Here is a 27,318-nt window from a genome sequence, read left to right as displayed (position 1 = left end):
TAGCTTTGTTCATAGTGATGCTTCCTAAGGCCCACTTGACTTCACATTCCAGGATGTCTGGCCTAGGTGAGTTATCACACCATCGTGATTGTCTGGGTCACTGGCAAGCACTAAAACTCTGAAAAAAGGCCACTAAAACTGAAAAAAACCACTAAAACTCTGGCTGTCTTCTCTCTTGTGTAGTCCGTCCATGATGAACATGGGAGCAAGATTGGTTTTCTCTGCAGCACAGAGAAGCAGCCACTTCAGTGAGGATGCAGATCTTGGAAAGTTTTACTCCTCAAAAAGGGTATCTGGGCAATTCTGCCTTCTAGAGCTTCATTTCCCTGAGTGGTGGCCCTGATCCAGAGCAGGCTCATTTACTTTGCTGGGCTCTCTCTCCACAATTCCTTTATTCATCCCGTGGAGGAGGTTTTATCCCATTTCACAGAGGGCTAAGGGTAAGTGATAAATCAGCTCTGGATGTGTGCAGTTTGAGATGACCTCTAATGGAGATGTTGAAGTTTGTGGCTGGCTATTTGGTTGGAAATCAGGGCCAAGGGCTGGCAAGATAAACTTCACAAAGCATCACTTGTGGAAAATGGCATTATCCTTGAAGCTACTTTGTCACCTTTTCACATCCAATTCATCACCAAGTCCTATTGATTTTGCTTCTACATTTCTTTGCAGACTGCCCGGTTCTCTTCTGCTTCACACTGTTCCAGCCTAAAGTCTAGCTTCATCTTCTCTTGTCCAGACAACTGCATTGGCTTCCCAACTGGCCCTACCACAGTTTCCAAGAGCCTTCTCCATTTTGACCTTAATGTCAGCAGCCAAAGTGGTTTTTACAAAATATAAATCCCATCAGTTTTCACCTGTCCCAAATTCTACTATGGCCTCCAATATCTTACATGATCTTACCTCTGCTATTCTCTAGTGGCTTTCACTCTACTTGTTTACTCTCTAAACTCTGAGTTTATTTTCCTTTTTGGTGGCAAAATGTACATAACATAAAACTTACCATTTTCACCATTTTTAACTGTACAGTTCTGTGATATATAGTGCATTACTTTGTTGTGCAAACATCACCACTATCCATTTCCAGAACTTTTTCATTTTCCCCAAGTGAAAGGCTGTGCCTATTAAACAACTCCCCACCCACCTCCCCTCACCACTCCCCAACCCAGCGTTGGTTTTCATCTTTCAAGGAGCCCTGCTATAGTCCACACAGAGTTCTTTATACATCTCTCTGTCTGAAGCCCTCTTCCTCCCTTTGCCTAGTTAGCTACTACTCATCCAGTGTCAAGGAAGCCCCCCTAAACCATCAAATCCAGGCCAGAAGCCCCAGTAAATCCTTTCAAAATCCGTGCTCCTCTCCGATGAGTACATAGCTCAGTTTATACTTAAACATGTGTTGTATATTGCAGTACGGGTGCTGTCAGTCTTCTCTCCCCTCTTAATATAAGTTTTAGTGTTAGGAGTTACTCGTTTTGTCTGCAGTTGCTGGCACAGTGTCTGGTTCGCAGCAGGTGCTTACAATTCGTTAAATGAATAAATGGGTGAATAGTCGTTCCCCATCTCCCTTCAGTTGATCAATCACCAGTCTGTGAGTACGTCTGCCCCCCAGACTGGAGTGTGTCCCTTGGGGCCGGACTTTGGCACCTCATCCAGGCTGGCAGCAGGCTGTGATCTTTGGTTTGACTATATCGGGCCTCTCGCCCAGCACATACCCACGCCCCGGGCGTGTCGCGTCGTCACGCGGAACCTCCCTACTTCCACACATCAGAACCTTTCGCTACCCCGGCAGAAACTAAGCTTAAACTGAGAAGCCTCTTCGCACCTCCGGACGTGGGAATTACATACTTGGACCTCAGACCCACGCGGGTGAGAACCGGGAGACGCGAGGAAAGTTGGAAGGCGCGCCCCAGCCATGCCCAATCTACGTTTGGGTCGCAGCCCTTTAAGAAGTCCTTCATTCAAGACTCCTCCGGGACCCGGCAGTGGAGGCGCGCCAGGATTGGTCAGCTTGGGTGTGGGTGTTGCTCGGCACCAGCGAATAAGCGGGGGCAGGGGTATGTTGTGGTTCAAGACTCGCGCATGCGCAGGGTCATCTACCTGTGCCTGGGCTGCCTGTGACCCGGGACAGGTCTGCCGGGTGGGCTGATTGCAGAGGAGGCAGAGGGTGGCGCGGCGGGAGGCCGCCGACTCCCGGAGGCCGCTGTCGGGGCGAGGTGAGGGCTGGCGGGCTGAGGCGGGCGCTGCGGTCCGTTAGCCGAGAGCAGGCGGGGTCGGGTGTGGCGCAGGGCGGGCCTGGAAGTGGAGCCCCCTCCACCCCGGCCCGTCCGGCCCTCTGGCCGGGTTTAGCTCTCCAGGGCTTCTTGGGGCTTCCCGAAGTCTCGGCTCCCCTTTCTGCCGCCAGCTGCTCTCCTGACTCCAGGACGACCCAAGGTGCGAGCCTGTGGGAACCCTCAGTTGCCAGATGCCAGTGGAGCGCTGCCCATAGTGGGAGGAGACGGGGTGTGTCCGAATGGTGGGATGATTGTTTACTTAATTATCCACGAACCTCACGTCAGAGTATTTTAATAACAAACTTCCCTTAGTGTGCCGATCTTGTAAGACTTGGTTTACCAGATACTGGGTTTAGTAGACCAGCTTTTGTGAACACCAGATGTCGGAGGTGATGAGCATATGTGCCCGTTATAGGATTACGTCTCGATTCCAGTGCCAGAAGGATTAAGCGCTCCAGTGCTTAATTAGGTTTGTAGACATCAAAGCCACAAAAGAATATTCCCAATGGTGAAAAGTAATTGGTGAAATTTGTGACATGGTCAGAAAAGAAATAAAATTCAGACGGTGGATAGGGTCAATTTTCATTAAATGTACAAAGAAAGGAATTGATTCTGATAGAGATAATTTTAGTAAAATTAAAATGTAAATAATTGAATCCTTTGTTATTGCTAAATAGAATTAAATTGACATAATGGTTTGCCCTGGAAAGCACATTTTAGGCAATGTTGCTACAGCTCTAAGAGTTTGTGTTTACAACACAGATAACATTTTGGGGGGTCCCAAAGCTTTTTATCCTTAGAAAGAGCCTCAGAGATCAAAGGCATCCAAAGATGACTGCTGATCAGAGAGGAAAAGTGACTTATCCAAAGGAATACAATGAGTGAGGAGCAGTTGTAACTAGTGTAACCCTAGGTCTTGGCTTCTTTCATTAACAGATCCCTGATTCGTTCTAAGTATGAATGTTCCAGGGGAAGGAACTGTCTTAGCAAGATAGAGTTGCTGTAATCCCAAAGATTGGGTTTAGAGACACAGAGTGTACTGGAAAGATCACAGGCCTTCCAGTATTTCTGAGTAAGGAAATTTGGGATGGAATACTAGCTCTACCGCTTGAGCTTTAGAACTACCATTTCCCCATCTGTCCAGTATGGATTATGCCCGCCTCATAGATAATTATGAGCATTAAACATCAACAGTGTAAAAATTCATAGCATAGTGCCTGGCGTATAATATTGTGTGTGTGTGTGTGTGTGTGTGTGTGTGTGTGTGTGTGTGTGTGTGTATGCCCAACTCTTTACGACCCCATGGACTATAGCCCACCAGGCTCCCCTGTCCATGGGATTTCTCAAGTAAGAATACTGGAGTAGGTTGCTATTTTCTTCTCCAGGGGATCTCCCTGATCCAGGGATCGAACAGCAGATGTCTCCTGTGTTTCCAGCGTTGTCATGTGGATTCTTTACCACTGAGCCACCTGGGAAACCTGGCATATAATATTAGTTGGTATCAAATTCCATCCCCTACTCTTCTTAGCTCCTAAGGAATGGCAAACTTGACCTGTAACCTTCCTCCCTACCTCATCCCCAAGCAATGCAGAACCAAAGCACTCTCTTGAACTACAAATGAGGTATGCCCAGTTCTCAAGTCCTGTGGCTGAAAGTGATTTCAGTAAAGGAAACGTAATTTTCTCTATTTTGTCCTATGTATTGTGGTTTTGAGATGTGAGCAATGCCTTATGGTGAACCCTTGTGTTTGGATATATGTGTGCCAAGTCAAACTTGTTTTTCTTATTTAATTTCTGTTTGGTAAGGGCTGGTTGTTAAGTGCTGTTTGTCTTTTCCCCTTTCTCTCTTTGGAAAGAGGAGGAGAAGTGTAGTAGAGGTTTGGAAGAGGGTTAAGGATACAGAGATGCAAAGAAACCAGTGGGAACCAGGCTGCCCTCCAGCTAAGCACAGCCTTTTACCAGTAGAATAGGGACAGTTGATGACATGATCAGTTTATAAGTAGATGCTGAGAAAAGGATTTAGGAAATGGCAGAGGCAGATTAAAATATAATTTTTATAAACCCTAATAGTAACTAGGGTGCTATATTTGATTACTACTTCAGTTTCTTTTAAAATTTTTCGTTTATGTAAACCTCGTTCTCTTTTCCAAGTGGAGATTTATTGTAGGAAAGCTTTTTTATTAGTTCTGAAACTTAGTTTTTAGATAAGTTTTATTAGTTTAAAAGTTATATTGAGAGCTTCCTAATATGTGCCAGGCATGGTGCTAGGTTATAGGGTCCCTTGGCCTGTAGAAGGAGCTAGTAAGACGGATTTGTGTGTCTGTGTGAGCACTCTTCAGCTGCCTTTGTCCTTGTATAACTTTTTCTGTAACTGAGGCATGATTTTCCAGATTCATGCCACTGCTTTCCTTTTATAAACTGAATTCTGATTATCTGCAAGCAGCTTTTATTTTAATGAATTCAGAAATTATAGTACCTTCCAGTTTGGAAATGTTATTTAGTTGCAGAGCTGCTCCATATAAAACATACCCTTCAATATTCATGCATAAATCAGCAGAATTACATTTAATTAGCATAAAAGAATATTGTTCTACTAGAAGAGACATTTTTAAATGACATTTAAACATAAAAAACAAGTATGAGCTGAATTTAAGTAAGGGATATAAAAACTTTAAGTTAATACTTATTTCCATTTTTATGTTAAAGTAATTATACTGACTGATTCAGTGGACATGAACTTGGGCAAACTCCGGGAGACAGTGAGGGACGGGGAGGCCTGGCTGCAGTCCGTGGGGTCACAAGGAGTCGGACACGACTGTGCAACTGAACAACAGCAGTTATCCTGACAGGAATTTGCAGAGATAGCACAGAGTATGACTGATAGATTGTATGATAATCGCATGGTTAGTTTAAAAACACAACTGCCAAACTTATATTCCTTGCCAAACTTATTTTCCAGAGTGACTGTACTATGTTAAAGTCCTCTCAGCAGTGTGTGAGAGATCCTATTCTGTGCACGTTTGCCACTTAAAAATTGTCACTTAAAATTGTTTTATCTGTTCTAATCAATATGTAATATTATCTCACTGTGATCTTAAGTTGCATTTCCCTTAATAGCTAGAGATGCTAGATATCTTTTCACATTCCTTTTTGTCATCTCTGTATCCTCTGGTGAAATGTCTGTTCATGTGCTTTGTCCATTTTCTAACTGGATCTTTTGTTTTATCACTGTTGACTTTTGAGGGTGCTTTAAAAAAATTCTAAATATCTAGAGTCCTTTAGGAGGTGTGTGGTTTAAAAATATTGTCCCCACTCTCTTGCTTTTCTTTTCATCCTCTTCACATGGATTTTGGCAGTGCAAAAGTTTTAAACTTTGATGAAATCCAATTTATTAGAGTTTCTTTTATGGATTGTGCTGTTGGTCTCATACATGAGAAGCCTTCCACAAGTTCTCTTTGTTTTCTTCTTCTTTTATACTTTAAGTTTTTACATTTAAATTTATGATCTATTTTGATTTCCTTTTTATGTAAGGTGTGAGACTAGGTCAAGATTCTCTTTTTTTGTTTTCCTTCTGTCCATTCACACCTCCCTTTCCCCCTCTTTCTTTCCCTATAGATATTCATTGCTCCAGCACCATTTGTTAAAAAATCTGTCCTTCTTCCATTTAATTGCTTTTGTACCATTGCCAAAATCATTTGACTGTTCTTGTGTAGGTCTAATTTGTGGGTTCTGTATTCTGTTTCACTGATCTGTGCGCCTATCCCTCTGCTAATAACACACAGTCTTGATTACTGTAGCTATAAAACAAGTCTTGAAATAGGATAGTGAGGTATGGTCCCCTTTATTCTTTTTCAAAATTGTTTTAGCTATTTTAGCTTCCTTGCCTTTCCATATAAATTTTAGAATATTCTTATTTATATCTATAAACTATCTTGCTGATATTTTTATAGGAATTATATTGAACCTGTATATCACTTTGGGGGGAGATCTTTACTGTGTTGAGTCTTCTAGTTCATAACATGGTATATCTCCTCACTTACTTAGGACCTCTTTGATTTCTTTCAGCAGTGTTTTGTAGTTTTCAGCATACAAGTCCCATACATGTTTTGTCAGATTTGCACCTAAGTATTGCATTAAAAATGGGCTTCCATGGTGGCTCAGATGGTATAGAATCTGGTATAGAATCGGCCTGCAGTGCAGGAGACCTGGATTCGATCCCTGGGTCAGGAAGATTCCCTGCAGAAGAGAATGGCAACCCACTCCAGTATTCTTGCCTGGGAAATCCCATGGATAGTGGAGCCTGCTGGGCTACAGTCCATGGGATCACAAACAGTCAGACACATCTGAGCAACTAACATTGCATTAAAAAAAGTATAGCTTTATTGAGATCATTTTGGGGATGATGATAAATGGTATTTTTAATTTTTGTTTCTATGCATCCATTGCTGGTACATAGAAAAAGAATTGATTTTTGTATGTTGATCTTATATTCTGAAACCTTGTTGAACTCCTCCTTCATTTTAGGAGGTTTTTTTGTTTTTGTTTTTTTGTAGGTTCTCAGGGATCTTCCATGTAGACAATTATGTCATCTGCAGATAGGAGTCATTTTTATTTCTTGCTTATTTCTTCCTTTCCTAGTTCCTTAGATTTTTTACATTTTTACCCCTCAATGGAAAGTCTGAGGAGATAGGAGAAATGGGCTATGTATGGTCTGTTGCCTGGTAGACTAATTTTTATTTTGTAGTTGTTGTTGATTAGTTGGTAACTCATGTCTGACTCTTTTGTGTCCCCACAGACTGTAACCCACCAGACTCCTCTGTCCATGGGATTTCCCAGGCAAGAATACTCTTGGAGTGGGTTGCCATTCACTTCTCTAGGGGATTTTCCCGGCCTGGGGATTGAACCCCTGTCTCCTGCATTGCAGGCATATTCTTTACCATCTGAGGCACTGGGGAAGCCTTTAGCCTTCTCTTATTTTTATACTACTGCAGTTTCTTCCTGTTTAAACTGGGATTAATTATCCATTCATCCATTACAGAGATGGCCTTTATTCTTAGAACTTACCATTGGTAGTAGAAATGGTAAGTCAGTAACATAGGAAACAAAGACGTAGTTTTCTCTGCGAATGTAGAGAGAGGTAAAAGTACTTCTAGGAGGGTGTATTGGAGACAGTCCTTGGTGTGGATTTGAATGTGGGGAGATCTGAGGAGTGTGAACTCAGGTGAAGAATGCACGGAGCCACAGAGGTGAAAAGAGTAGCGTGTATCCTGGGGCTCCCGTTTCCTACTGCTCATGGGAATTGAGGTGCCAGATTACATCCCCAGTGTTCTTTAGCAGTGCACACACCTGCTAATATCCTATCCAGGTAGAGGACCTGACAACAGGGTCTGTGAAACAGGATGTGTGGAGGCATGGAAAGATGCATGAAAGCTGATAGAGCCAGCCCCCTAATCCCTGGTTGCAGCCGCATGCAGGTGTGAGCTGACGCCCCGTGCGAGTACAGAAGTCCGCAGAAGTCGCAGATGGGGGCTGGAACCCCTGCCAGGCTCTGCCTGCAGAACTAGTCCAGGGCTGTTTCCACCCTGAGAAGCACCTGGTTCCAGTTTGCCTCAGGCACCGCGAGGCCTCCAAATCTGTTTCCTAGTGTTTCTTAATGGTGCTCACCTATCATGGCTAAATATTTAGTATCTTACTGTAGTACCATTTGCTAAATGACTTACTTTAGCCATCTGGAGGAACTGTCATCATTCTGAAGATTGGCTCAGTGTCAGACGTGCAGAAATTCAGGAGGACACGCTATCCTCTCTGTTTTCTTTTCGCCTTCTGCCTTCCTTGCCACCAGCTTTAGGTTAAATGCGCAGAACCCCTCCACTGCAGGTGAGGCTATGGCAAGTGAACCACTCAGCACTTACCTCCATGGAGGACCTGAAATGCGCAGCTCCCTGGACCCCGTCCCTGCTGCATCAGTGTCAGGCTTTTCCTGTCCCTTTGGGGCCGGCTTGCGGCCTGTGTCCTGTTCCTCACTGTCCCTGCTGTGGCTCTCTTTTGGCCTGCTTCCTCACATCTCCATTCCCTCATCCCAGTTGGTTTAACTCTGGAAATGGAGACATTCATTAGAGAGAAGGAGAAGGAGGATTTCAAGTGAAGATGAGACAGGGAGGCTAATGGAGGGACGACAGTTGGGAGTGATCTAGCAACAGAGGGCAGGGAAATTATAATAAAAGCCACATTTGCGTTTATGGTAGAAGTGAGGGTGAGACAACCCAGAGTGAACATTTCCAGGGCGGGGTGCTGGCAGCTCATTGCCGGGCCCTCAGTAACAAGATGACCTTCCTTCCTCAGGTGTCCTCATGACTTCTCTTGCGGACCATGTCCTTGATCCTTTTTGCCTGCGTGGTAAGGGTGAGGGATGGACTGCCCCTCTCGGCCTCCACTGATTTCTACCACAGCCAAGACTTCCTGGAATGCAGGAGACGCCTCAAGACTTTAGCCTTGCGACTGGCCCAGTATCCAGGTCGAGGTTCCGCAGAAGGATGTGACTTCAGCATCCAGTAAGCAAGCCTGTTCCCTGTTCCAGAATATCAGCCCAATTTGGGTCACTCTGAACCATGTGCAGAGGTGGCCTTATGCTAATCACACCATATGAAGAGGAGGTCTCACGTCAGACAGCGGTTCGAGGTCGTGTGTATCCACAGTAGAATCAAAGGCGGTCGAGCTTTGCTGCCTCACTCCCACCTCACTGTGAGCGGAGAGGCCATGAGCACTGCGAGCACCAGGTCACCCGGTCTTCACGCTTTTAGTTTGGTAGTTTTTTCTGCATTAGGGTGCAGGCGTGGAGAAAAGGCAAGTCGGGAGGAAATACTGGATTAAATGTCAGGACAAGAAAAGGATGAGAGTGAGGACGCCAAGAAAATAAGGCTTGGCTTGGAGTTTTAGCCCTCAGTTTTTGCTTTTTAAATTTTTTTCACCTTTAAAACAAATTTCAAAGTAAAAAAAAAAATTTATGTGACAGGAGCAGGGAGTGAAAATGAGCATCGGTAGGTCCGTCTTCTCAAGGAACTCCAAGTCAAGTGAGAGGACACTGAGCATGATACAGTGAGGCCAGTGCTCCAGTGGAAGCAGGAATCAGGTGGTTACAGTAATCATGGTCATAAGAACTAATACTGTTTTCTGCGGTCTAGGCCCTATTCTAAGTGCTGTAGGTGGCTTATGAGGTAGATAATGGTATTAGACCTATTTTACAGGGAAGGAAACTGAGGTTAAACAACTTTTTAACCTAAGGTGGTAGAGCCAGGATTTGAGTGCAGCCCAACTAGGAGCCAGGTTCTGCTCCTTGTGTGTCATTTCTTATTTTAGGGCTTAGAGACGAAAGATGTCCTGTGGATGGATCAGGGGCAAGGCAGGTTTTGAAATCTCAAAATGGCCTGTTACAGATTTTACATCTCTCTTTTCCAGAATTTAGGTTTTCACTTCCCAGGTCCTTTTTTGCTCCCTTTAATAGTAAAATTTTGATTCACCCGATGAGGTGGGATCCATTAGAGTAGTCCAGTCTCAGAATCAGGAAAACGAAAGGGAAAGTCTAGGCCTGCCTCCAGACTAGGTGGTGCTGTCAGGCAAGAAGAGTTGTGGCTTGAAGAGGGACCCAGATGGCAGGCATGTGAAGCTGTCACCTGTTGGCCGAGCTCAGGTGCTCAGGAGCCAACGCTAAGCTGCATCTGCCAGTATCTGCAGCTCCCTTCTCTGGGTATCTGAAACCCCCTTCCTTGGGGGTCCCGTCCTCGTTAGGCTGGAATAATCTCACATTCTATCCACATTTTGTGCTGTACCTCAAAGAGGAAACCTTTTCTCAGTTAAAAAAGCAAAAACCTATGACTTCAAATGAAATTCTGGGCGATTCAGTCATTATTTGAAAAGTAGAATATGCAGTGTTTACTCCTTTGTCTTTTAAGTATTCACCATTATTTTCACAGAGGAAACTGAGACATTTTTTTCTTATAGGTGAGCAGTCCCATAGCTTGTTTAATGATCACTAAGTTAAAGTGATCCCTGGAGGAGGGCACGGCAATGCACTCTAGCATTCTTGCCTGGAGAATCCCATGGACGGAGGAGCCTGACAGTCTAGAGTCTAAGGGGTCACAAAAAGTCGGACATGACTGAGCAACTTAGCCTGGACGCAGGCAAGTTAGAGTAATCACACCTTGTCAGTGGCAAATGCTGCTATACATTTTCGAGGAAGTGTAAGAAAGGCACAGTCCCAGGCAGGTCCACCTAAAGAGACGATATGTATGCAACAGACAGCTCCAGACTGTTCAAGGCCCAGCAAATCCAGAGTGGAGGCAAGGTGATGGCTGGGTGCAGGATGTGAATATGTGGGTCCGTTCCCTGGTGACCTAGTCCCTTTCGTTCCAGCTTCTCTTCTTCGAGGGACGTGGCCTGCATGGCTATCTGCTCCCTCCAGTGTCCAGCAGCCATGGCCTTCTGCTTCCTGGAGACGCTGTGGTGGGAATTCACAGCTTCCTATGACACCACCTGCGTGGGCCTCGCCTCCAGGCCGTATGCCTTTCTTGAATTTGGTTTGTAATGCACTTTCTTAGCTGTTGTTCTCTCTTGCAGCATTGTATGTGTAGAATTTCCAGTTTGAGTTTTGCTTTGACCATCAGGGAAAACCACTGGAGGTTCAGGACCATGTCAATGAAGAATAGCCCCATGCCATGAAATTTCAGGGGGCTTCCCTGGTGGCTCAGAGGGTAAAGTGCCTGCCGTGCAAGAGACCTGGGTTTGATCCCTGGGTCAGGAAGATCCCCTGGAGAAGGAAATGGCAACCCACTCCAGTATTCTTGCCTGGAAAATCCCGTGGACAGAGAAGCCTGGTAGACTACAGTTCATGGGATCGCAAAGAGTCGGACACGACTGAGCGACTTCACTTCACTTTCATGAAATTTCACAGCAATGAAAGGGGCCTGCAAACTTGGAGCCAGGTCCAACACTCTGGCTTTTTACCTCTCCAGAGCCTGGAGCAGGGTGGAAGAGAGTGAATCCTGTATCTTATTCTGGAGCAGGGGGTCAGCAAACGGCGGGCCGAGAGTCTATTTTTGTAAATAAAGGGGAACATAGCCACGCTTTCTCTATTACAATAGGTTGTCTGTGGCTGCTTTTGCCCTTCCCTGGCAGAGGTAAGCTATTGTGACGGGCCATCTGGGGCTTGTGAGCTTAAAACATTGTCTGTCTGGCACTCTGGGAACACTGTGCTGACCCCTGCTCTAGAGCAGCACTGCTCAAGGGTGGTCGGGGACCTGTGCTTCCAGCGCGAGGCACATACAGGGAGTGCCAAGAAAAGGTTAGACATTCTTATGGTACTTGGACATTCCTGTGACATTTTCAATTGTATTTTATCCAAGTGTCTGTATGCAACCATTTGGAAATAAGGAAACACTGGTCCTCATGCAGAGGTTCGAGAAGCACAGCTCTGGAAGACAAGACTACTTTTCTAGGCTCTGCCAGAGAGGCCCTGTGGAGGCTCAAGGGTCTGGAACACAGCATTTGTGATAGCATAGGCCCTGTTTCTGTCAGGTGTGATTCAGGTCATTTTTGAGGGGGAGAAGAGGAGTGGAGGTGGGAGTTGGGGGGTTCTCCAGTCTCAGTGTAACCTGCCATGGTCCCCGTGATGCTCTTGAATGAGGGGCTGACCGCATTTGGTCCTCAGGGTCAGGTGCAGGGCTGGCACCTGGAAGTGTGGCCACTTAGGCTTTCTGGCAGCTACTGCTCACACCCCCTCATGTGGCCTGTGGCCAGTCCATCAGTAATAGGGCCAGCACTGTCTTTTGGTGTCACCCAGAGGTGCTAGGAACCTGCCTGGTACTCCAGCCTGCACCTGGTAGGCCTGTGACTTAGACCACAGTTCCTCTTGAGTCTCCCTGTGAGGACCGCCACTGTCAGCCCCACTTCTTCTGTGTCCCCAAGTAGCCCACAGCTGCAGCATCCCTTGGCTACCATTTGATTGGGAGCTGGCAGACCTGTGTTCTCCTCCGCCCTCTCATCTCTGCATGCCTCTTCCTTTGAAAGTGGTGGGCTTTGTCTCACAAGACCCCCTTCCTGGCATCACATTTGCTCATTATTGAGTGAGAGTAGGATGAAAGTAAAAGTACGTGGATATTAGAGCTTCCCAGGTAGCTCAGTGGTAAAGAATCCACCTGCCAATGCAGGAGATGCAAGAAACCTAGGTTCACTCCCTGAGTTGAGAAGATCCCCTGGAGGCAGCACACTCCAGTGTTCGTGCCTGGAGAATCTCATGGACAGAGGAGCCTGGCGGGCTGTAGTCCATGGGGTCACAAACAGTCAGATATGACTGAGCACGTGCACACACACCCCACACAGATATTAGAATTATACATGATTTTGTTTTGTCAATATATTTGAAACTTCACCTCAAGTACTTATTAAAAGTTGGTGATGGATTAATACTAAATGTAAATAAAATAATTAAAACCAATACCTTCCATCCTGGTTTGCACAACATATTCACATTCATTTGTAGTTTTTTTTCACATGCCTTTTCTTGAGATAATCAGGTCAAGAATGACTGTCCCCATTTTGCAATCTTAGAAATCCTTTGGGAATGGCCCAGGTTTGTACTATGAGTTGTGCTTGAGCTAAGACTCAAGCCTGTCCCCTGATTCCCTTGCCACTGAGGTCCTAATGGACAGACTGTCATATTTTAATTATTCTCCTTTGAGAGAATGATGAGACCAGTCCTGATATCTACAAATCATTCGACCCTCATGTGTAGTTGACACTCTTCAAAGTCTGGCTAACTTGTTAGCTTGCTTAGAAATGCAAATTTCATTGTGTACCTATTGTCTGATAACATCCATTGTGATGACATTCAGTTTGGACTGCTCTCCTTTCACAGACAATGTCATTCAGAAAGTGAAGTGGCATTTTAACTATGTAAGTTCCACCCAGATGGACAGCAGCTTCGGAAAAATTCAGGAGGAACTCAAGTTCCAGCCGCCAGTGGTTCTCACCCTGGAAGACACAGATGTGGCTAACGGGGTGATGAACGGACACACACTGATGCACCTGGAGCCAGGTAGGTGGCCTGCTTCTCTCTGGTATTGATGAAAATGAGGTGAGAGTGTGTATTTCAAATGGACATTGATTGTTCGACTAGGAAGGTGTTTGGGTGGGGGGCAGTATATAAAATATGTGGGGGAAAAGACATGGGCTGATATTGTTTCCAGGTGGCTTTTATTAAAAAAAAAGAAAGAAACTTGACCATTGTGACAAGTAAGTTGATCTGAAGGGAGGCAACTCCTCTGATGAAATTTAGAAGAGTGACTTAGCAGGTTGTTTTCTTAAGCAGGGTGAACCCTGCACATATAAACGGTTTTGTTGGGTCACACAAAAAGCAAGAGAATTCCAGAAAAACATCTGCTTCATTGACTATGCTAAAGCCTTTGACTGTGTGGATCACAACAACTGTGGAAAATTCTTAAAGAGATGGAAATAACAGACCGCCTTACCTGCCTCCTGAGAAATCTGTATGCAAGTCAAGAAGCAGCAGTTAGAAGCTGACGTGGAACAACAGACTGGTTCAAAATTGAGAAAGAAGTACGTCAAGGCTGTATATTGTCACCCTGCTTATTTAACTTCTATGCAGAGTACATCATATACAATGCTGGACTGGATGAAGCACAAGCCAGAGTCAAGATTTCGGGGAGAAATATCAATAACCTCAGATATGCAGATAATACCATCCTTATAGCAGAAAGCAAAGAGGAACTAAAGAGCCTCTTGAAAATGAAAGAGGAGAGTGAAAAAGCTGGCTTAAAACTCAACATTCAAAAAATGAAGATCATGGCATCTGGTCCCATCACTTCATGGAAAATAGATGGGGAAACAATGGAAACAGTGACAGACTTTATTTTCTTGGGCTCCAAAATCACTGCAGAAGGTGACTGCATCCATGAAATTAAAAGCTGCATGCTCCTTGGAAGAAAAGCTATGACCAACCTAGACAGCATATTTAAAAGCAGAGACATTACTTTACTGACAAAGGTCCGTTATAGTCAAAACTATGGTTTTTCCAGTGGTCATGTATGGATGTGAGAGACCATACATATGATGTGAGAGGACCATAAAGAAAGCTGAGCACCAAAGAATTGATGCTTTTGAACTGTGGTGTTAGAGAAGACTCTTGAGAGTCCACTGGACAGCAAGGAGATCAAGCCAGTCCATCCTAAAGGAAATTAGTCCTGAGTATTCATTGGAAGGACTGATGCTGAAGCTGAAGCTCCAATACTTTGGTCACCTGATGTGAAGAGCTGACTCATTAGAAAAGACCCTGATGCTGGGAAAGATGAAGGCAGGAGGAGAAGGGGACGACAGAGGATGAGATGGTTGGATGGCATCACTGTCTTAATGGACATGAGTTGGTGGACATGAGCAAGCTCCGGGAGTTGGTGATGGACAAGGAAGCCTGTGTGCTGTAGTTCGTGGGGTTAGAGTCAGACATGACTGAGCAACTGAACTGAACTGAAGGAGATGTTCATTCTCTTTTGCTGGAAGTCACTTGTTGAATAGTACAGATTTGTACATTCTCTCTCTCTTTGCTTTTTTCCTTTAACAGTGAGTCCTTATCTCATCACTACAATGGTGAAACATTGCAAATCTCCACCAAGAAACCCCCACTCCTTGATGGAGGGAGTGGAGAGCTGTGGGGATGAGAGTGGGCAGGGGTCAGGACCAGGCCTACTGGACCTCTCGCTTTTGGGTTCTCTGTGGGACCCAGAGACATCTCTCTATCCCTTCGGATTTCTGAGTCCTTGTCTGAGGAATGAAGTGTTGATGAACATATTCGCAGTGCCCTGGCATCCGTGACTTAGTCTGCCGCTAACAACATGAAGCATTCAATACCTGGCACATAGCAAAGCATGCTTTTTTGTATTGTTTGTTTACAGTTATATCCAGTTAAACCAACTTGGATATTTGCATTCTAAGAACTCTGTAATAGTATAATCCTTCCCTGGAAGATAGAACCATCTATGCTATAACAGTCTAGTCACTTTGTTAACAGTTTTATGCTAAACTCATTGCTTGAATTTTGAAAGTGGTGTTTTTAAAATGTTTGCATTTTTTGGCTTAACTTTGGTTTTTGATTTGAACTATTTCAACCAGTGAGTTCCTGGATTGACTCTTATGCCCTTCAGTCAGTTGTTGTAATTTACACTGGGATTGGACTTCACATTCATGGAAGGACGACTGGGGCATCAGACCCCAGGCTTCTCCTTTGCTGTACCTGAAGGCAGGGTCACTTTGTGATGTATGTTTTGTTTTTTAACCACGTAGACAAGAGGAGCAAATGCGGAAGGTGACAACTTGCCTATCTTTCTATGACGTTTTACTGTGGTTTGACTCCCCCACTATTGTCCCAAGTCTAGAGTCTTAACAGGTAGCTCTGTTCTGAGAGGAATTTTGATAGTTTAAACTAACACACTAACAGTAGGCTTCAGTTGGGTTGTTATTGTTGTTGTTGTGTATGTGTGTGTGTGTGTATGCATATGCGGGAAATGGGAGGACAAAAAAGGATGATTTAAAAGGAGGATAGCAAGGACTTCCCTTGTGGTCCAGTGGCTAAGACTCCACAGTTCCAATGCTGGGGACTGGAGGTTCACCCCTAGCCGGGGAACTAGGATCCCACGTGCCGAGTGGCACAGTGAAAAAATAAAATTAATAAAAGGAGCACAGCAAGAGAATGGGTGGGACCCTGCTTAATGGTGTGAACCAGAATCAGTTTCAGCAGTTATCTTTAAAGAGGGAATGATCATATTGTCTTGATTAGAGTTCTGGAAATAGCTTGTAGCTGAAGTAATACATGTGTCCCTCCTCTTCCCAATAACTTTGAAATTTTAAAAATCACATTTGCTATGAATTGCTCCAGAAGCACACAGGACATTGAATATTGTCCCTACCAGAAAAAGAATGGAACATTTTACATGCTGATGGTTGAAGTGTGTAATAGAAAAGCTTTAGGGTTTGACAGCCAATTTACAACTAAAGCCATAAATAGTTTTAAATCTGGATTTCTCAACCTAAGCCCTACTGACATTTTGTACTGGAAATTCTTTGTTATGGAAGCTGTCCTGTACATTGTAGCAACCTGTTCCCAGGGAGGACAACCCAAAATGTCCCTAGACATTGATTGAAGAGCCTTATCATCTCTGGCTGAGAACTGCTGGTTTAAATAGAAAGGAAATGAAGCAGTTAAGAAAATCTATCCTTGCTTAGAGAAGGGGCTCTTTCTCGAAGAAATTCACCTTGAATTCCCAGATCCTTTCTGTCCTTCATCCCTTGCCTTTTCCCACTCTAACTACAGCTGCTTTTTAAATTAATAGGTTTGCAATTGTGTGTTTAATTGAACTTTTTCATTAGCAGAGATCTAGTTCATGTTTTTACTTTTTTTTTTTCATATAGAAATTGTTTTCACTAAACACTTCCTTTTCTTCCTTATGAAGCTCCTAGTTTCCGAATGGAACCAGTGACAGCCCTGGGCATCCTCTCCCTTATTCTCAACATCATGTGCGCTGCCCTGAACCTCATTCGCGGAATTCACCTCGCAGAACATTCTTTACAGGTAACCTTTTCTGTACAGTTTAAATAGAAAGACACGCAATGGAAGGAGCAGATGTGGGTGCATATTATTTATAAGGTTATTATTCACTATGTTTTAAAAATTGAAGTAAAATTCTTACTTCTTGTTTTATTCTTCATAGTGAGTTGAGCAAATAAGAAACTTGCTCTTTTGTATTTGTTTTGCTGAGAAGCCAAAGGGGCTGCTGGAATACTGGTGAGAAATGGACAACTTGCTACAAGGACAGCCGGCCACCCTGTGGCCCTGGGGACACCGAGAGTCCCTGCAGGGGCTGGATTGTTCATCCCAGGCAAAGTTTGACTCTCAGAGTTTAAGATTCAGGCCCTTTTTCCCCTGGTAGAGTTGTCTCATAATCTGATTTATATCATTCAGATGGATACCAGCCTTCCCGTGTCTTTGTCAAAAGAACTGTATCACTATGAAGTTGATTTGCCAGCCTGCTCATCTCAAAGCAGCTTTTTATTCTAATGCTTTTTACTTATTATTTTTAAATTTTGAAGTATTTCAAGCACTTAAAAACAAGCATGGAACCATTATGAGCATGAACAGATAGATGTTAACTTTAAAAACAGAATTGGGGATAAGTAGATGCTAACTATTACATTTAGAATGGATAGACAAGATCCTACTGTTTAGCACGGGGAACTGTATCCAATCTCCCGAGATAAACCATAATGGAAAAGAAGATAAAAAAGAATATATGTGTGTGTGTAACTGAGTCACTTTGCTGTATAGCAGAAATTAACACAACACTGTAAATCAACTATCCTTCAATTTGAAAAAAAGCCAGAGTCACACCCAAGCCCATGGTAGCTAAAATCTGAAGTGCAGCTGAGGTTGAATCTCAGGGGCCTTACAGAGACCAAGGTGTTTGGGGAATGGCAGCATCCTGGGCCCTGAGTGGTGGCTGGCTATTTCCACACCCCATCTTTGGCCAACATGTGCTATGGTTCCCACTCTTATTGTTTATGATAACTCATAAGCAGATACTTACCAAATGTCTGTATGCACTGGAACAGGGGTTCGTTGCTCAAGACGTAGTGCCTCAGGGCACATAGCAGAGTATGGTGACATCACTAGGAGGTGGGAGGACCTGGGGAAAGTTAGTACTGACAGATGAGTTGGATTTTGAGAGGTTGGCGGGGCTGGGGGTGGGGACATTCCAGGTTGCGGGCTCAGCACACATGCATGGGAACTGGACGTGCTTGGTGTGTCCAGGCCATTCAGAAGGATTTTATGTCACCCCCTGGTCTGATACGTGAACAGGGGCTGGTTTCTCACCCAGGCGGGGATTTTGTACTGTTGGTTATACCAGACCCAATGCAGAGTAATGCACTTCATGTCACAGTGTTCATCCCCTCTAACTATTCCTTTTCTTGTGTTCCTCTTATTTGTCTTAGGTTGCACATGAAGAAATTGGAAATATTCTGGCTTTTCTGATTCCTTTTGTAGCCTGCATTTTCCAGGTAGGTGAAATGTTGATGTTTTAGTGAGTGGGTTAAACCCATTACCTTATTTTGCTCTGTTGGAACGATCAGTGAATTTCCAGATCCTGCTTTTGTTCCACCAAGACATTGGTTCACATCATGGACAGTCCCAGCCCTTAGCAGAACAACTTTCCACCCATCCTGTCCACTCCTCTCATTGTACAGAGAGAAGACTTTTGGGCCCAGACAGGGAAAGTCATTTGCCCTAGGTCTCAGGGACTTTGACAGTGCAGGACAGAAACTAGAAACTGGGACTGGGCTCCCAAGAAGTGAGGGATGAGACTGCAGTGGGGATTGGGTTGGGCCTGACCAGTGTGAGGCAGAGCCCTGCCTTGTGCTTATTGCTGGGCATCCAAGTCCAGAAATGTCTTTCTGCAGAACTGATGCCTAGGTATATATGTTTTTTTTTCAGTCACAGGACTGGGAAAAAAATTGTTGTTTCTAATAGAAATACCATCTGGGTCAAATCTGTCCTTAGGAAATGAAACAAAAATTATAATACTAACTAGAGTGCTTTGATTATTAGTTATTTTTGGGTAAGCTGTGTACTTAAGGGCTGGAGTAGGAAGGAGGTTTTGAATCCCCTATGAAAACGTAGCAGTGACAGTGTTAGTTGCTTGCTCGTGTCTGACTCTTTGTAACCCCATGGATTGTAGCCCACCAGGCTCCTCTGTCCATGGAATTCTCCAGGCAAGGATACTGGAGTTATCCATTCCCTTCTACAGGTGATCTTCTCAACCCAGGGATCGAACCTGGGTCTCCTGCATTGCACGCAGATTCTTTACCATCTGAGCCACCAGGCAAGACTTAAATCCCCTTTAAGCAGAGTTAATTCTAATAAAAAACCTGACTCTCTTTCCCCAACCTCTACAAAGTCTAGGATTTTAGTACCTTTCCTGCATATTTAAGCCTCTTCTTCTTTTAATTAAAAGTTCTTTTCTCAGGGCACTTCCTCTCTCTTCAGCGTACATCCTAGATGGCCTATTTTTATGAATTATCTGATTGTGCAAAGAGAATTTCAACCTAAGATTGAAAATACACTCATTCTTTGGAAAATCAAGTCTCCAAGATCACGGGTGTTGCCGAGAATAGTTTCCTGGACCTGCGTTTCAGGGCTGCAGGGATCTTACAGTTCCACCTTCATCCCCTCATCTGTGGTCTTACTCGATTAGCTCTTTCGATGGGGAACTCTCCCTCCCACTTCACTGTGAGCTTTTGTTAGACTGCCCTGTGGTTTCAGAATGTGCCATTTTTTTTTGAAACATTGAAACAAAAAATGGTTTCCACCTTTTGCAGAACAAGAGTGTCCTCTTTCTGTGTGATAGCCCTACAGGAAGCATCATTCTGGAAGACCTTTCCCTGAGTCAGAGATGCTTCTGAAGATGTAATAGGGAGGCTGTCTAGGGAACAGTGGTCCCCTATGTAGTTGTAACTCAGGAAAAACTAATATAGTAAAAGCACAGCTTCTCTCACCAACTTTCTCACCTGTCATGACTCCCCTGAAGGAAAAGTTCCTTTGGAGGCCAGTTGCACTTGTTAGGGTATCCCCGCCTGGCTGTCTGCCCCGACCCACATCTCTTCTTTCTGTATAGCACAGCCTGGACGTGTCTGTCTGTATTTCTTAAATTCTTTCAAGAGGGCTATGTTCTCATTCCTCCTGTGACCTTCTATTTCACTTTTCGTATCTCTTCCAAATCCCCACTTTCATCCACCAATTGACAACAACTGCTGTGGTGAGTCCAAGCTCCACTGTAACAAATTTCAGTTTACTAAGCCAACGTGTATGAAATGACATTGCAGGGCGGGTACTATCAATGGACCTGGCGTCTGTCCTTGGCCAACTTGTTATCTCTGATGGGCCTCCCTCTTCTGGTGTCATTTCAGTGTTATCTGTACCTGTTCTATAGTCCAGCCAGGACTATGAAGGTGGTGCTGATGCTGCTCTTCATTTGCCTGGGCAACGTGTACCTGCATGGGCTGAGGAACCTCTGGCAAATCCTCTTTCACATAGGAGTGGCTTTCCTGTCTTCGCATCAGATACTGACGAGGCAGCTTCAGGACAAGCAGTCTGACTGCGGAGTGTGAGGCTGAGGCCATGGGATGGACGGATCCTTTGATTTTCCTCCGAGGGTCATCGGCATTTCCCCTTTTACTTCTTGGCTTCACCTCAAGTTTCCATCCTCAAAGTTCCTTTCAACCAAAGCAGACTGATCCTGAGAACCAAGATTTTTTTCACCGGTGCAGTGGGAAGCATGAAGTTGCTGGACACCTGGTCTCAGTTTTGTGTGAGAGTTACTGCAGAATCTCCAGTTCAGCACTTTGGACAGCAGAATCTGGGAGCCCAGTCAGAAAGCGCATTACTGGAAGACCAACATGGAATGATTTTGGTCTTTTACGTTGAGTGATGCAATTAAACCACTAGATTCAGTATCAGTAGTTTTAAGTAATTGGCAGTTGTCTCCAAGGAACCGCTTAAACATCTGTATCAGCTTTTCAGTCTAAATGTGACTTTGGTGAGTTTTTTTTTAAAGAGGGTCAGCACAGGGTGAATTAACTTAAAAAGTGGTTTATAGGTATAACATAGAGAAATTTTGTTTACATTTTTGATAACTTAGGTCTGATATGATACCTTTAGAATATTTAAATATATTTTGGATATAAATTGAACTTCACTTAGGATTAAGAACAAACTGCAGCTGAGATAATGGTTGAGAAAAATGAATTTATTTAATTTATATATAACCTTTCATGGTAGTGGGACTGTAGGGATACAGAAGTGTTTTGTATTTATTTGCAGGGTATATCTGAATATTTTTAAAATTGAGTAACCAGTGCTGCTGGATCATAAACTTGTAAGCACGAGCAGAAATGAGAGTATCAGGACTCCTTGCAGCTGACCACAAACCAGAGTAGGTGGGTCACACACTCACACGGTGGCACTTTGCAGTTACAGGTGGGAGAGGCAGCTGTCATCAGCTTTGTATGCGGCAGCCGAGTGCCGGGCATTTTAATCACATCATTTAATACTTGACCCTGAGTACTTGTTCTCACAAATTAATTACTCCTCTACACCTTTTGTAATCATCTTAATTAGATTCAGTTCAGTTCAGTTGCTCAGTCGTGTCCGACTCTTTGTGACTCCATGGACTGCAGCATACCAGGCTTCGCTGTCTATCACCAGCTCCCTCATTTTTGTATGAACAAAGGTTATGTGTATGTTAACTTTTTTAGAGCTTTATAGCTTATAAAGCTTTATAATTAACCCTGTGCTCAGTTCCTGGGTTGGGAAGATCCCCTGGAGAAGGAAATGGCAACCCACTCTAGTATTCTTGCCTGGAGAAGCCCCATGGACAAAGGAGCCTGGTGGGCTACAGTCCATGGGGTCACAGAGTCGGACACGACTGAAGCAACTTAGCGCACATGCAGGTGCTCTGAAAAGTCACTTTTCTTTCTCTCATTGTCAAAATATTGACTGATCATAGTTTTCCAAAATTTAGATCTGAATATGATCCCTGAGGCCTCTAGAAACTTCAGCCTGGGTTGTCCAGTACTGCTCAGGAGGCCATTTGGGAAGTTTGGCTTTTGGATTGTTCTTTGTAGAAGTCTGGAATATGAATAGCTCCACCATATTGCATAGAATACTCTGGGTTGTATTGTGTGATATTGATAAATTACAGATTCCTATTTTGGTAGTTTTTAAGAGTTGAAAACTATCACAAGAGTTAACAAGCAGGTAAGGAAAGCAAGGATGTCATTTTAGGGAATTCAGTTGACCTTGGTCATTTCATTACTGGTGGTGTATTGTTACTGAGCCACCTTAGTGTCACTTAAAAGAAAAGTTCATGTGACTAGGAACTGTAATGGGAAAATGTTGCCATGGTAACTTTATTTTCTTATAATAGAATTTCCTATTTTTAATCAAAGTCTTTGGACATGAAAGTTACATTGGCAGCACCCTCAGATGTTAAACCTCAGAGTCATCTCCCCAGTGATTTCTCAATCTGCATAATTTTCTGCGGGGGCGTCCCTGGTGGCTCAGATGATAAGAGAATCTGCCTGCAGTGCAGGAGATATGGGTTAGATCCCTGGGTTGGGAAGATCCCCTGGAGAAGGGAATGGAAACTCACCCCAGTATTCTTGCCTGGAGAATCCCATGATAGAGGAGCCTAGAGGGCTACAGTCCATGGGGTTGCAAAGAGTCAGACACAACTGAGAGACTAACACTTTAATTTTCTGCATCCCTAGCAGATAAATTTTCAGGCTTTCTGGGACGTAACTTTGAAGAGATGGTGAAATAGAATGGGAAGCTAAGGAGGAGAGACAATTTTTTCATATTAGCAGCACACACAGAGCTTTAAAAGTTGATTAGAACAGCTTACCAATATATTGTTTTCATCTTGAGCTCGTGTTATTGGTGTTGCCATGTAGCCTGGTACCCAGATGCCCTGGGGGTCTGTGATCCACATTCAGCAAGCAGTGAAGGACAGTCCTTGCAGAGGAGACCCTCCTGGCCTAATGGAGCGGTGATCCACGAGCTGGTCGAATGTGGTCTGAATCTGTCAACACCTACATGGGGTTTGAGATTTACTTTTGCAAACCAAAGGGAAAAGATGCAGTTGGCAAACAGTACAGAGTAATGACCGCATAAACATTACGTAACTGAAATCCAGCTAAGAGCAGCCTCAGCTCAACTGGAGGAAGAGGCTGATGATAGGAAAGGCGTTCTGAAGATTTTGTCCAAGGGAAATCGCAGGCTCGGCGTTGACTTGGGTCAGGCGTAGAGTTTTTTAGCCCTGTGTCATCCTTGATGCCAGAAAGTTGACCCCACATGGCCCTCACTCCGCCATGGGCCTTTGTTTTGGTTGCTCTAGCATCTTTGGTTTCTCAGCCGTTAACTGATCTCACGGGGCTACTAATGTTGGAAAACCCTTAAAAGTGCCTTCTGGTGTCAGATGTGGCAAGATTTGACCATCACTGTGTGCAGTGTCCTGTCTGCTATGTGTGGGCGGGGGTGTGGCTCAGTGCTGTCTGGCAGGGGCTGAGCCCAAGGCTCCCCCGCGCGCAGGTGTGCTAGTGAGGGGACCACGTGGGCTCTGCTTTTCTTTCCCCAGGCCAGCTTGACTGTGACAGGGCCGTGCTTGGGTTTCCTGTCCTGGGCAGGGACACTTGGAGGTATGTTTGAGTGGGGTTTCCTCTCGGTACTAGAGGCCTCACTGCCCGCAGTGGGAGGATGACCATAGGCTCCCGGCTTTGCTTCTGCAGTTGGTATCCCTTTAATCTGTGAGTCAGTTTTAAATCTTCAAAGGGTAAGAAAAAGGATATTGGAAGGAAATGAGATTCCTATCACCCCCACCTTGAGTTCCCTGTTCTTTTCCTAGGTGCCCCCATTCAGGTCTCCTCTCCCTCTTTGCACCTCTGCCGCCTACATTCCAGTAGCGACAGAGGCTGAAATCAGAGGCTCTGGAGGGAGGGGGAAGCCACCTTTCACTGTAATCGACAGGGTGGGTCCAGGAGCTTCAGAGAGGGAGCAGATGACACTGAGGCCCAGCCCACTCCCCTGAGCACCCCAGGCGCACAGCAAGGCTGGCTCTTTGGGGTGCAGGAAGCAGGAGGCAGGTGAAGAGTGGAGCTGGGGCCTGGCTGGTTGCTGAAAGACAGCAGCTGTCCCCTTGGCATATTGGGGTTGCATGCCATACCTTCAACCAGGGCTGCTGTTCACTGTTCTTTGATGGAATCAGGCACTCGTCACACCGGGATGGGTGACCCTCAGAGAACAGCTCAGTGCAAGTGAGGACTGGCCAGGAGGGAGGGTTTATGGAGGCCAGATGAGCACACAGACACCTGCCCCGATGTTGCTCACATTCCAAGCGATTCTACACAGAATCCTGGTCAAATGCAGGGAAGCCTTACCTGTGCGCTCTGAGCATTAATACAGATGGAAGAAGGGAGAGTAGCTGTGCCCTGGAGAGGTAACGCGGGATGGAGCGCCCTGTCAGGCGGCCCAGGCCTGGAGGTTGGCACGGCTCTTCCACTTGGTCCCACCCCACAGTGGGCGAGTTGTGGCCCATGGGCTGGGGTCCTCTGGGAAATGGTGGTAATATCAGCCTGCTCCCCAGCGAGCTGTCGGCCGGGGAAAAGCAGTCATGGAGGGGATGGTGGGTGAATCCATCGTTCATGTGCAGGAGGAGAAAGGCTTTGCATTTGGTTCACTCAACATGCAGAGGTTCTGTATGCTTCAGGCAGCGCAGCTCAACACAGCCGTGTCTTCCGACCTTTACAAAAAAACGCCTCATGCTTTCACTGCAGAAAGGTAGTGGCCTCTCTTGCTGCCCCTGGACCTGCCTCCTGCCTTCCAGGCACAGCACCTTTAGTACCAGTGATGTTTGATCCTCCGGGATCCAGGGAGGCCAGGTCTGCTGGTTAGACCAGATCTCATGGCCTGTTTCTGACCCAGAAGAGGAGAGCTCTGGTTCTGCCACCTGGTTGCAGTAATGTCAAACTTGTATTGCTGGGGAAACGTGATTGGTAGAGAACCTGTGAAAAAAGACTGGTTGGTAAAATCTGGGAATGGAAGGGTGTAGGAACACCTGCCCGTATGTACTGTTGGCAAGGCTGTTGCCCTCAAGCATCTTTATATACTGTAAAATGATCAAATCCATTCTGCTCCTTTACCCTGTGCTGGGTACATATGACCTTCTTTAACCCTCACACTTAAGCGATTCTGGGTTGTTCTACAAGTATTATCCAATGAGTCATTCATACGATGTGGCCCCCAGGATTCCATTTTGTTTAACGGAGTTTTCTACTCCTTTGAAGATTGAGGGCAATAAAGATTGAGGCTTGTTTAGCCAGGGAAAACCATTTATTTCACATATTAATTCTGAATGCTTGCTACCCTTGTTATATGAGCTTATTACTGTTTTCATGTAATAACGAAGATCTATTTTGAGTAAATGATGAGTGCATTTTAACAAACTTTCACACAGTCATAAAGTCTGAACTTGTGTTGATATAGGTAAAGAATGTTGTATAACCGTTTATATACTATGTATATATATATATAAAATAAACGAGGTGGCTCCGGAAGTGGGAAGAGAATAAATCCAAGGTGCTCATTAACTTGTGTGTTTGTGTGAAAAATTCTGAGTTGTGGGTCTGTTTTCCTAGAGGGGGTGATGTGGGCCTGGCATAATGGAGGGGGTTGTGTTGAGAGAAATGAAATTCAAGTCCTCTTGTCTAGTGAGGTCTAGACAGGTGCACAGGCTCAAATAGTCTTCAGCACTAATCCCTAGAGTCTGGAATGCAATCATGGGTCCAGGAAGAACCTTGGAAAAACCAAAATAGCAATTGTGGCCCTGCCCTGGGGGCTGGGAGGGCTGCCTTCTATGCAGCCTCTGCTTCTGCCTGGCTGTGTGCCCCCAGCCAGTTAGTTACCTTTCCCTGCTCTGGGCTCTGAGCTCCTGTCATATCGTTTTTTCTTTTTTCATTTCCCAGGACCAGCCCTGTCAGGAAACGGCCACCAGAGGGCACACCACCAGGTTCCCAGCCCAGGGACGGGTGCTGTTTTGCAGGGTGATTCCTTCAGCAGCTGATAAAATTCCCAGAAAGAAAACAAATGTACCCAGCTTTCCTGACCATGCTTTAACCACATCGGGGGACGCGTGCTCCAAGTTTCTCGTCACCGTCAGTCCTGAGTGAAGATTTTCAGAGGAGGACAAAGACTTCCAAAATAAGTATCTGGATTATTGAGTTCTGGGATTTGGGAGTTGACAGAACCTTTAGGTAGCATCAGGTGCAACCCTATTGCTGCTCAGATGTAGGAGTTGAGGCCTGTCCTAGGTAGCCGGTGACAGTGTAGCCCAGAGCTCTGTCCTCTGGGCTGAGAACAAGGTGCATTTGGAATAAAAAGTGCCACAGAAAATAAAAAGGGATCTTGACCCATAAAGGGCACCCTTTCTGTGCCAGGAGGGCTATGTGCTAGTGTAGGCTGATGAAGTGCCTGCCTTTTTCTGGGACTCTAACACTGACTTAATGGACATGAGTTTGGGTGGACTCCGAGAGTTGGTGATGGACAAGGAGGCCTAGCGTGCTACGGTTCGTGGGGTTGCAGAGTCGGACATGACTGAGCAATTGAACTGAACTGAAACCTCTGTGGGGCCAGGTAGCAGGGCTGCTGCCTGACAGCATCCTTGGGCAGGGCCAGCAGAGGAGTGAGGCTCAGGAAGGGGCCCACCTGAGTGCTCCTGGCTCTGCTAAAGCAGCTCTAAGACATCCCCGGTTGAATGTACAGGATGAAAAACTATTATGTTCATTGAAGAACACCAGGGAGTGTTGTATTTGACCTGGGATGAAAGAGTGCTTCTTAAACAAAAGGCATCACAAGCACAACCCTCAAGGTGAAATGATCAGTGAATCTGATGACATACAAATAATGATTTCATGTGTAAAGTTTAAAGAATGAGAGAAGATATTTACAATGTCTGAAATCAGCAAGGGATTAATATACAAGCAAGTCCTGAAATCATTAATAAAGATAAGGGACTTGAACAGAAAAATGAGCAATTTGCCTAAGAGAAAACCCAGGAAGCTAATAAGCATATGAAGATGCTTAAAATCATTAGAAATACAGAGAAATACCTATTTAAACCATTGTAAGGTATCACCTTATGCCTATGACTTTGGCAAAACTCGGAAAGCTGGGTGGCAGCAAGTATTGGAGCAAGTTGAGGGGATATGGGACTCCATGTATGACCAGTCTGAAGAGCTGTGCTATTGGTATGGGCTGGACTGTGTTTTCCTCAAATTCAGTGTCAAAGTCCTAACCTCCAGTGCCTCAAAATGTGGCTGTATTTGGTGATATAGGGTCTTTTAAAAAATATGGATCATTTAAAAAATCTTTATTGAATTTGTTATAA

At 44.9% G+C, this 27,318-nt stretch overlaps 1 protein-coding gene across 9 annotated transcripts; it reads left to right on the top strand.

The window, feature by feature from the left end:
* Nucleotides 1–1,756: 1,756 nt before the first annotated feature.
* SEC22C (SEC22 homolog C, vesicle trafficking protein) lies at nt 1,757–27,318 on the top strand. 9 transcript variants are annotated; one of them, XR_009597353.1, is made up of 8 exons: nt 1,757–1,863; nt 8,609–8,817; nt 10,676–10,839; nt 13,176–13,355; nt 16,780–16,898; nt 18,317–18,382; nt 20,288–20,916; nt 25,898–27,318. XR_009597353.1 is itself a non-coding variant. In XM_042235888.1 (8 exons), the coding sequence occupies exons 3-8, from the start codon at nt 8,636–8,638 to the stop codon at nt 20,486–20,488; spliced, it is 912 nt and encodes a 303-aa protein (XP_042091822.1). In that variant the 5' UTR covers nt 2,081–2,210; nt 2,683–2,736; nt 8,609–8,635; the 3' UTR covers nt 20,489–25,522. The 9 variants fall into 9 exon arrangements, 5 of the variants coding, with proteins under 5 accessions (XP_042091820.1, XP_042091821.1, XP_042091822.1 ...); XR_009597354.1 differs by having other exon boundaries at nt 1,757–1,999; XR_009597351.1 differs by lacking the exon at nt 1,757–1,863 and adding an exon at nt 2,081–2,210.

The sequence above is a fragment of the Ovis aries genome, chromosome 19 (genome assembly GCF_016772045.2).
Source record: "Ovis aries strain OAR_USU_Benz2616 breed Rambouillet chromosome 19, ARS-UI_Ramb_v3.0, whole genome shotgun sequence".
In the NCBI taxonomy this organism is placed as follows: domain Eukaryota; kingdom Metazoa; phylum Chordata; class Mammalia; order Artiodactyla; family Bovidae; genus Ovis; species Ovis aries.
The sequence above is the reverse complement of the archived record's forward strand: the minus strand, read 5'-3'. Positions and strand labels throughout refer to the sequence as shown.